The sequence below is a fragment of the Pleurodeles waltl genome, chromosome 10 (assembly GCF_031143425.1).
Source record: "Pleurodeles waltl isolate 20211129_DDA chromosome 10, aPleWal1.hap1.20221129, whole genome shotgun sequence".
Classification (NCBI taxonomy): Eukaryota; Metazoa; Chordata; class Amphibia; order Caudata; family Salamandridae; genus Pleurodeles; species Pleurodeles waltl.
This window is the reverse complement of record NC_090449.1, coordinates 1,048,985,176-1,048,996,401: the sequence shown is the minus strand read 5'-3', so window position 1 is coordinate 1,048,996,401 and position 11,226 is coordinate 1,048,985,176. Positions and strand designations below refer to the sequence as shown.

The following is an 11,226-nucleotide window of genomic DNA, read 5'->3' as shown; positions in this document are numbered from 1 at the left end:
TTGCTTATCCGGAAGAGATGAATGAACAGAAAAAGAAGGAATGAACGGGGGCGGATGGGGGATGAAGATCTCTGAGAACGTGGAAAGGGAACAAGAGTACAAATTAAATTCATTATAAGTGTCCCTGGGCAGAGGACACAGATTACATAGATGCTAGTGGGTAGGTTTATTGGTTACAGTGCTGGAGGGGCTACACTACCTCGTAGTGGTTTTAATTATAACAAGCATTGGCAAGTTCAATAGGTTCAGCTTCTGAAAGCACTGTCAAGCCAGACCTAAAAATCCATGTAGGTTAATGGCTGCCCTCCTTCCATCTGTGCTGCTGCCGGAGAAAAACTCCATAAATGATCTAGTCATATATGACACTAGCATCGCATCTAAGACACTAGCATTACATCTGTGACACTAGCATTACATCTGTGACTCTAGCATTACATCAACTTACTCTAGCATTACATCTGTGACACTAGCATTACATCTGTGACACTAGCATTACATCTGTGACTCTAGCATTACATCTGTGACTCTAGCATTACATCTGTGACACTAGCATTATATCTGTGACACTAGCATTACATCTCTGACACTAGCATTACATCTAAGACACTAGCATTACATCTGTGACACTAGCATTACATCTAAGACACTAGCATTACAATGCCATAAGTGCGCCCCTGAAAGATGAAGCTTAGGCGGCTGGATAAGTAACACAATCACAGGTGTGTGGGGGGCAAGCACACAGCTTCTGCCCCTTCAGAGCATGTACTCCTGGCTCCCACCTGTGAACAGAACCAGAGCCCCTCTCCTGGTGATTCTCACACATTTGTCTGGCGACAGCTGCACTGTTATGGCACAGCATAATAACAAAATAGAAATCCATTCTTATGTGTATAATTTAAATACAGTAATTTTATTCAATATAAAAATACATTTCAGTGCGGGATTCAGCAGTGTTTTGGTCTACACCAATGAAATTAGTATTTTATAGTTCTAGTCGTGAGTACTGGGTGTGGCGGAAGAAGGAACTCTGTTGTCCATGTTCTATGTTGCTGTGGAGGCGGCCCTGGTCTTCATGTTGCATGTGTGGTGGTAGAAGGCCTCCATATTGGGTGTGGCACTGTGATATCAGTCTCGTTCTAGTGTTTGACAGTTCACGATTCATTGGGACTTGGGGCTCCATGTTGGGTGCAGCTGCAGAGACTCCTGGGGTGCTGCTGTCTGTATGCAGGTTTGGTGGCACATGCACGTTTTTCCTCTGTTGAATTTGGGAACAGATGTAAGTCTGGTTTGTGCAATGGGTCTGGTGGTCTGGGGGTCTCTCCATTGGATGTGGCAGCCATCAAGAGCCTTTGAAATGTTGCACGTCATCCTCAGGCCAGCTTCAGAAGCTCATGCACCATTGCACCAACGCCGTCGAAGACCTTATGGAAGGGGGCGTTGCACATGAAGGCGCTGGTCGTCACCAGCTTGTTCTTGGCGTCCACGTGCGCCTCGTGCACATGCTTGTTCACGTGCTTGCAGCCCATGCTCTTAATGCCTTGCGCCGTCTGGGCAAATGGCCACCTGAGGATGAGAAGAGACACCAGTCAGTGACCACTGCCAAGTGTGGAAAGGTGCAGGCTCGGGCTAACAGGTCACTGGCTCTAATCAGATCTTTCTGTAGAAGTTAGACACACCCAGAAATAAAGGTTACAACACAGGAGGAGGCGGGAAATATTTAATATCTGTGTCTTATGGAGGGAGTTACCAGCTGGGGCCATATCATGAATGTGTGCTGCGGAAAGTCACAGCCGGGCCTCGGTTTTATGCGATTCCACTGCCTAAAGCGCATACATTTAACTTGCAATTTTTCAGAATTATTGCATGAGCTGCAGGCAACAGAGGCTGGAATCAGGGAGAGGCAGCCACTGCTTGCAGTTACCAAGCTACGCTGGCTGCAGCTCACGCACTAACGCGGAGACTCTCCGAGTTTAATGTAGGCGCTATAGGCGGCGCGGGTGCCGAAAACAGAGGCTTTCCTCTGCTCCGAGCCAGTCATTAACAGGCCATTGGTCCTACCTGGAGGATACTGCCTGCAAAAAGTGTGCAGTAGGGAGAATAACAACCTCAAAATAAGTGGCAACCCCCTCATTCACATTATTCCCCATGTTTTCAATCATGTGGAGCGCCCAGCCAACAGCGGCAACGCCATCCTTGGAGGCTGTTTGCACCTGTTATCACCGCCCACTTCAGAGTGATGTGTTATTATTTAAAAGACGGTAGAGCAGGGTGGGTGTATGACCGTGTATTATAAGGAATAACACACCCCGTACTGTACATCATTAGGATACCGGAAGTAGCTCTGTGATCTCTTAAAGGACCTTGGTCCTTCCCATGGAACTTCCAACAGCCATATAATGTATGGTTCCGGTACATAGTGCCTTACAACATCCGTGTGAGTCTAGGGCCACGCCCATCACTTACTCCGCACACTCGGTGTCCTGGCCCACGGTGACCTCGCAGCCCGGCAGGATCTTGGCTGCCAGCACCGGGGAGATGCAGCACAGGCCGATGGGCTTCTTGGCCGCGTGGAAGGCCCTGACGGTGTCCTCCACCGCCTGGTTGACAGTGCAGTCCTTTCCCTTCACGGCCCACGAGCACAGGTTCTTCGCCACCCCGAAGCCACCTGCAAGCACAAGCTCTGTTAGAATGACCTGGTGGCTGGGACAGGATGGAGTGGGAAACAGGAAATACATCAACTCTCATCAGCATCAGCGCCCAGCATCCCATAACTGAGTCTGAGACCTCCAGTGTGAGAAGGATACTGACTGGGAGATGAAAAGACCCTCCTTCCTCTGGATTCCCCCCTTGCAGAACCAACTCTCAGATCACCTTAAAAATGCCCCCACACTCAAAGGTGACCTTTCACCCGCCCTCCTCGCAGACTGCTAAAACCACAGATGACACACACCAGACAGTTTCCACACTGGCCATCTGCCCTGAACTCTTTACGCATTCCTGAGCTGGCTGAATCAAGCAACCCTTTCCACAGCCCTTAAGGTAGACCACATATCCCAGAATTCCTTTCTACTGTCAGGATCAAGGCATCCCTTTACACATACCACCATCTCCTGGGTGATTCCTTAACCATCAGGATCAACGCATCCCTTTACACATACCACTATCTCCTGTGTGATCCTTCCCCTATCATGGTCAAGGCATCCCTTTACACATACCACCATCTCCTGTGTGATCCTTCCCCTATGAGGGTCAAGGCATCCCTTTACACATACCACCATTTCCTGTGTGATCCCTCACCCATCAGGATCAACGCATCCCTTTACACATACCACCATCTCCTGGGTGATCCCTCACCCATCAGGATCAACGCATCCCTTTACACATACCACCATCTCCTGTGTGATCCTTCCCCTATCAGGATCAAGGCATCCCTTTACTCATACCACCATCCCCGGGTGATCCCTCACCCATCAGGATCAACGCATCCCTTTACACATACCACCACCCCCTAGGACACCCCTCACTCATCAGGATCAAGGCATCCCTTCACAGACACCACCGTCCCCTGGGCGACCCCTCACCTGGCACAATCAGCGCATCCAGGTCGCTGACCCTCAGCAGGGCGAGGTCTTTGACGTTGCCTCTGGCGATGCGTCCGCTCTCCACCAGCACATTACGCGTCTCTGACGTGGGCTGCCCCGTCACGTGGTCCACCACATGCATCTGTTCAATGTTGGGGGCGTATAGTTCTGCCTGGGGAGCAGGGGTCACAGAGAAGCGGGAAGATTAGCGGCCACGCACGCTTTTGTCTATATATATATATATATATATATATATATATATATATATATATATATATTAATTCATTAAATGTATTTATTTACATACGTATGTACATGATATATATATATATATATATATATATATATATATATATATATATATATATATATATCTTTTAGAATGCGATCATGACCACGAGGATGGTAAGGGGCTTTGCGCTGCATGTTTACGGATTTACACCTGCCCAAGGAAGGTGACAAGTACATACCACGACATTTCGGGTCACGCGACAATCAACAATGGCGCAGACAGCGCAGTGCACGAACGTGAAAGTGCTCATAAGTGTACAACATGATACACGGTCATTGGTGCCCCCCCCCCCCCCCCACACACAGCAGGTCAAGCCCGATATACGTCTTGGATATTCCAATAATTCGAGTAGGGCCGCCCCTGCGATACTGCTGACGTTTCGGCACAAACATTGCATGACAAGGACCGCCTCAGGACACCTAACACATAACCTCCTTCATGTATGTAATCCTGGCCCATTAACGGGGGCGGACTTGTGATTCTAGGTTGCACCCCCCTTAGTGAATAATTGCTAAATATCCTTATCTGAACAGTGGGCACCAAGGATGTGGACCGCGGTGCAAGCCAGGAAAATGCCACCTTTGAGTGCTGGTGTGGTTGTGAAATGCACCAATTGTCAGGGCTCAGTGGGCCCTCGCGGATATGTGTCCCGGTGTACTGCACCTGCTGCACCGACAGTAGGTATGCGCCTGGATCCAAACTAGACTGACAGATTCAGCAGTGGTCTCGCCGAGGAACACGTAACGAGTCGTGTTCTCAAGAAGTTCGTGCTAACACGTGCAACAGACCTGCTTTAGACCTGAAAGGGCGCTGACTATTGTGTATACGTAGTGTGTGCACACAACATGGCAGTGAACTCGCCTCCAGGGCGCCTCGAGACCCTCACGCGCTCTATAAATGTTTGATTGAGTGATTGATTGATCTGACTGTTGACGGGCGCGTCCCCGTCCCTGGCATCGATGCCACTCTCGAGTCTGGTCTCAGTGCCACAGAGAGCCGTGCCACAATATGCCGCCTGAGCGTGTCACTTCTCAGTGCGAGACACGCACCGTCGATGGTGGGGATGAAACAGTTCTTGATGGGCGCTACATACCCCGACAATGATGTTAGTGTCTCTGGCACCGATGCCACAGACAGGGCAGCGACCTTGCAGAGCCTGGCACTAATATCACGGCCCCTGGCACTGGTGATACCCTGGGAGTGACCTTGGAGACCATTACAGTGACCTCACAGGCCTTTGCAAAGCCGTGACAGTATTAAGAATGACATCACAGGCTCTGGTACTCATACTCGTCTAAGGGAGTAATGGCAGAATACCTGGTGCTGACGTCACTGTCCCTACCAGTGATGCCACAGCTCCTGGGAGTGACCTCACAGTCTTATGTGATGACAGCACGGTACCTAGTTGTGATTTCAAAGCGTCAGCAGCAGTCTCAGAGACCCGGCAGTGATGTCACAGAACGCGGAAGTGACGTCACGGTACTTAACAGTGGCAATACAGCACCTGTTGGGGATGTCACTGCCCCAGGCGGTTACGTTCTTACCAGACAGTCATATGACATCCCGGGTTCTGATATGTTAGTCAGAGCCTCCTTAAATAAAAGTTGTCCTAACTGTATATTAGCAACTCAAAGAATCCACAGCTACCATTAGCCAGTGAGAAGAACTAGCAAGGGTGGACGACAGATTCAGGATGACTCCGAAGATAAACCCAGCGGCACAGAGTGGGGACCAGCACGGCTTAATTTGTAAATAAAGAAGTGCCGGTGCCCAAAGCTCTCCTGCAATTAAATGTGCGAGCACCGAATACTGGGGCAGCGGTTAACCCTGAAGCTATCCTCGGCCTCTTTAATCTTTTTACAGCCACTCCCTGCCCCTTCGGCTCACTCCTGTAGCTTTCTGCTTTTCCCCTTTGTGGCGCTTTTTCGCTTTTCTCTTCCTCCGTCTTTCCCATATGTGTCTTTTGCTCGCAGTAAATGCTTGAGGCAGAAAAATAAGTGTCAGTGCCCCCCAACGGAAACCACCGGCTCAAATGAAGCACTGGGGACCGGACACGCCTTACCTGAGCCCCGGCTCTGCTGAGATGGACCAGCACCGCCGATGCCTCGTGGACCTCACTGCCGTCGTACACGCCGCAGCCGGCCAGGATGACGGCCACCTTCTTCCCCATGGTCCGAGTGCAGGCAGAGAGGGGGGGTGCAGAGCAGGCACAGAGAGGGGTGCAGGCAGACACGCAGCTGGCACAGAGAGGGGGGAAGGCAGACTCACAGCTGGCACAGAGAGGGGTGCAGAGCAGGCACAGAGAGGGGTGCAGGCAGACACACAGCTGGCACAGAGAGGGAGACAGGCAGACACAGAGAGGGGTGCAGGCAGGCACAGAGAGGGGTGCAGGCAGACACACAGCTGGCAGAGAGGGGTGCAGGCAGACACACAGCAGGCACAGAGAGGGGTGCAGGCAGCCACACAGCAGGCACAGAGAGGTGCAGGCAGACACACAGCAGGCACAGAGAGGGGTGCAGGCAGACACACAGCTGGCACAGAGAGGGGTTCAGAGCAGGCACAGAGAGGGGTGCAGGCAGACACACAGCAGGCACAGAGAGGTGTGCAGGCAGTGACAGGCACAGGGCGCACAAGGGCTCCAGGCAGGGACAGGCAGGCTCCGGTGAGGCGAGCTCCGGCTGATGTCTGCTGATGTTTCAGGCGCCTTCGCTCCTCTTATAGGCTCAGAAGTGACTGGGAGGGGGTGGAGGAGGAATTGATGGGCTGGGCAGACTGGAACTGCTCATAAACCACCACAGCGTGTGCACACAAGCTGGCACTTGTGCCAACAGGGAGTTCCCCTAGCGTTGAGCTCACCCCAGCTGCTGAGTCACCCAGGCTTTGCGGAAATGCGAAGAAGCAGGTATCTCGAGTCTGCCTGTAACAGGGGCAGGTGTATGCAACACAGCAACACACTTCCGCCTGCACACAGCCCTGCCCGAGGCAGCCCCCTGACTGTACACAGACCGTCCTGTCCAAGGCAACCTTCTGTGTGCACCCCCTCTCTGCCCAAACCAACCCTCTGTGTGCGCGCTCCTCCCTGCCCGAGGCAGCCCCCTGTCTGTACACAGACTGTCCTGTCCAAGGCAACCTTCTGTGTGCACCACATCTCTGCCCAAACCAACCCTCTGTGTGCGCGCTCCTCCCTGCCCGAGGCAGCCCCCTGTCTGTACACAGACCGTCCTCTCCAAGGCATCCTTCTGTGTGCACCCCCTCTCTCTGCCCAAAACAACCCTCTGTGTGCGCACTCCTCCCTGCCCGAGGCAACCCCCTGTCTGTACACAGACCGTCCTGTCCAAGGGGGTTCTTTATGTGCACACACAACCTTCTCTGTGCACGCCACTCAGTCCCCGTTGGCCTTCTTTGTCTGCACGTACCTCCTGTTCGAAGCAGCTGTAGCATTCCTCGTGCACACCGAAGGGTCGCCTGCTGCGCCCTCTATGTGCGTGCACACATTCCTAACCAAAGAAACCTCCAGGGTGAGCACACAGCACGGTCTAAGGCATCAGTACTCGCAAACATTTTCCCAGGGGCCAAAAAGTTTGGGCTGTGACATGCCTGGGGGACCTTTGATACCAGGGCGGTGGCGGTCGGGTGGGCTGGCTGGGGGTATTGGTGGCAAAGTAGGTGTAGGAGAAGCAAATTCATACATCTAGTGGCTGAAATAAACAATGGGAAACCAGAAAACCTGGAACTAATCCCGGCTTACCCACTTTTCCAAATTGTGTGATCCTAGGCAATTGTTTAGTCTCACTTTCCCTCCTTTTTCTGCATTATCACATTTAAGATGACCTCGAAATACATGATTCGTGGTGTGTGCTGCTCAAAACCTGCTTCTATGTTTGATTTATTAAAGTGTAATGTTGTTCATGTATGATAGGAACCAAGGCCACCCATAAAGCGCACATACCAAGTGACTTGTCTCTTTAATTTACTATTGGTAGTGTTCTCAGGGTAAGGGAAATAATTAATGTTTCCAAATTTATGTTTGAAAACTATCACTTTTAAATGGATACATCTCAATGCACTGATAAAATAAATTGTACTAAGGCGAAAAGGTTTTGCATGTTAACTAAATACACTTTTTTAATTTTGAAGAGGCTGTCTTAGTTCTACACTTGTGTTGCAAGATGTCTTTAAAAATGAAGGCGTTTCTAAAGTTAAGTGCAGGAGTCCTTAATTACTTCCTTTCATTAACACCAATTGAGCTTGAAATGATTGTGCGTGTATTCCATATTTTTATTGTTAGCGCAGAGTCAGCAAACAGCTGCCCAATGCTCCTGTTGCTCGAAGGACCGCATGTAAAGGTACAGAGGGGCCGCATGAGGCCCGCGGGCCGTACTTTGAGTACCCATGGTCTAAGGCAACCCTAAGTGTGTGTGTGGACACACATTGCAACACCATACAGAGGCAGACCTAAGTGTGTGTGTATTTGGGGGGGAGGAGGGACACACTGCGACACCACCCAGAGGCAGCTCTATATGTGTGTGTGTGTGAATGCTGTATGGGGGCAGCGTTCGGCATGCCCACACCTCATCCTGCCCAAAGTGTCCCCCTGGGCACATACCAATGCATCTTTCTAAAGCATCCCTGTGCCCTTGGCCAAAGGAGCCGAGATGCGTGCGCACATCATGCAGCCCAAAGCACAACATTGTGCTGAACTCGTGCTAACTAAAGCATCGCTCTCTGTGTGCACCACAGGTGGCCTGTATCTTTACAGACAGGTGCTGCACTGGGCCCGAGATAGCACACTGCCTGGAGAGAGCATGCATTCAAAGTATTTTCTAAGAGGTTGATAGCTGTCTAGAACATAGGCCCTCATTATGACATTGGCGGTCTTTTTCCAAGACCACCAATGCCGCGGGCACCGGAAGACCATCAGTGCTGGCGGTCTTCCGTACGCCATATTATGGGTACTGTGGGACTTCCGGCACCACCTGCACCACCCCGCCAGTAGGACACAGCCCGCCATATTCTGGGCCATGAAATGGCCTGGCGGTATCCTGCCTGAGGGACGCTGCTGGCGGTAGCAGCGCCCCTTCCCTGCCAGATGACCTCCCCTGAGCAGGTAAGGTGATCGTCCGACAGGGGAGAAGGGGTGTTGTGCATGTGTGTGGGGTGTCTGTGTGTGAGTGCGTTTGTAAATGTATCTTTGTGTGTTGTGTTGTTTGCGTGGTTGTATGCGTGTGAGTGAATGCGTGTAAGAATGGGGAAGTGAGTGCGTGTCTGCATGTCAGTGTGAACGTGTGAACGAATTAGTGTGTATGTCTGGAAGTATGCATGTATGAATGCATGTATGCCAGTGTGTGTGTGAATGTGTGTAAGGATGAGTGTTAGTGAATGGGTGTATGCATGGTGCATGTGGGTGTCTGTGTGCGTGTAGGGGGCTGTGTGAATGAATCGGAGGGGGTGAGGGCTGTGTGATTGTATCGGAGGGGGTGGGGGGTTGTGTGAATGAACCGAAGGGGGTGTGGGGCTGTGTGATTGTATCGGAGGGGGTGGGGCTGTGTGAAAGAATCGGAGTGGGTTGGGGGAATTTATTTGAATGTCGGAGGGGTGGGGGGTGTGTGTATGGGGGGCAGGTGGGGGTTGTATCTGAATGTCAGGGGTGTGGAGGGTGTGTGTTTGGATCAGGGGTGGGTGTGGGGATGTGTTGAATGTCAGGGGTGGGGGTGTGCATGTATGGGGTGGGTGGGAGGTGTATCTGAATGTCAGGGGGGTGGGAGTGTATGTGTTTAGATCGGGGCTGGGTGGGGGGTGTATTTGAATGTCGGGTGGGGGGTTGTGCGTGTATGGGGGGCTGGGTGGGGGACTGAGTTTGGATGGAGGGAGGGTGGGGGGGTGTCAGGTGAGTGTTGGGGGAGCCGTGTACCGGTGTCAGGGAAGGAATTCCCTGTCACTGATATGGCCTACTGCCATGATTGTCATGGAATTGCTAACGCCACGGAAACCATGGTGGTAGGCTGGCTCATAATGCCAGGGGCGGTACTATGTTGGCCGCCGGGCTGGGGATTCACTTCCCAGCCAACCCGCCAATCTCAGAATTTGGCTGTCTTCACCACTAGCCCATCTGCGGTGAGGCTGCCACAAAGACGGTAAAAATACCGCCAGGGTCGTAATGAGGGCCATAGTTACTTAGGCTGTGGCTGCTTCAAATAACATTGACCTATGCTTTAATAGCTGCTTCTCAATACATGGAACACCAAAGAATCTACACAAACAAGCAGGTCTTTAACTGACAGCGCAGCACTTTCAGGGCGCTGCTCCGGAATAGCACCTGCAAAGGAATGGCATCAGAGCTTACATATTCAGTAATTCATCCACCAATTCATTCATCTCAGTGACCTAAGCACCCACTCCACAGCTGTCTGTGACCTATGTGACACTCATGCCTTATCTGTATATGTTTTGTGAGAGAGGGAAGCTTGCATTGTTACTGCCATACTGTCCCTGCTCTGTGAGGCGGTAAAGCTTGTACTGCCGCTGCCTGAATTGTAACCATTCTGTGAGGGGGACGGTTTGTGCCGATGCTACCCCGGCTGTACTTGCCCCCTGAAGTTAGGAAGCTTGCACTGTTTCTCCCCAGGGTGCACCTGTTCTATGAAGAAGGATGTTCCCAATGCTGCTGCTCTGTCCTTTAAAAATAGAAAGGATATTTTGAATTTTGAATGCACTTGCATAGCGTGCCCAGGGCGGCCTGAAGCTTCGTTTGGATCCAGTGAAACACTAGGTGCTGAGCCCTGATCCACTCTGGTTCCAATCACAGTGTAGTAATCTTCACACAAGTAATTGCTAATTACAATCGTCTTTATTTCTACTGGAGCAGCAACCCCCAGATAGCCCACAGCTTTGCTAACTTCCAGCCACCAGGATGCTCCACACTCCTACATTCCACATTACGTCATGAAGAGGAAACAAAACTTTCCTACTTATCTTCCCCTCATTCAAACATTAAAAGGACATCAATAAAAATGTCTAAGATATAATACATTCTACAGCTAAGGAAGCACATTAAATTTTTCTAAGATATTATACATCATATGGTTAATAATTGTCAACAATAAAATATGCTACATCTCTTCCTAATTTTAACTGGAGTTATATGTGCTTCATGACATAACATCTCCAGTGCTTAATTTGCGCTTGTTGTTTTCAGCGCGGAGCGCGGAGCACCAGCACCAGCACTTATTTTTCTGTCTCAAGCATTTACTGCGAGCAAAAGACATGCATGGGAAAGACGGAGGAAGAGAAAAACAAAAAAGCATCACAAAGGGAGAAAGCAGAAAGCTGCAAGAGTGAGCTGAAGGGGCAGGG

At 50.9% G+C, this 11,226-nt stretch overlaps 1 protein-coding gene across 1 annotated transcript; it reads right to left on the bottom strand.

The window, feature by feature from the left end:
- Positions 1 to 889: 889 nt before the first annotated feature.
- LOC138262208 (glutamine amidotransferase-like class 1 domain-containing protein 3, mitochondrial) lies at positions 890 to 6,577 on the bottom strand. The gene is made up of 4 exons (XM_069212052.1): positions 5,936 to 6,577; positions 3,582 to 3,753; positions 2,464 to 2,665; positions 890 to 1,563 (listed from the first exon to the last, which is right to left on the bottom strand). The coding sequence occupies exons 1-4, from the start codon at positions 6,041 to 6,043 to the stop codon at positions 1,371 to 1,373; spliced, it is 675 nt and encodes a 224-aa protein (XP_069068153.1). The 5' UTR covers positions 6,044 to 6,577; the 3' UTR covers positions 890 to 1,370.
- Between the last annotated feature and the right edge of the window lie 4,649 nt (positions 6,578 to 11,226).

Coding starts and splice junctions, on each gene's coding strand:
- LOC138262208 (XM_069212052.1), bottom strand. CDS start 6,043: ATGGGGAAGAAGGTGGCCGTCATCCTGGCCGGCTGCGGCGTGTACGAC. Junction 2,666..3,581: donor GGATGCGCTGATTGTGCCAG/GTGAGGGGTCGC, acceptor TTGTGCTTGCAG/GTGGCTTCGGGGTGGCGAAG. Junction 1,564..2,463: donor CAGGACACCGAGTGTGCGGA/GTAAGTGATGGG, acceptor TCTCATCCTCAG/GTGGCCATTTGCCCAGACGG.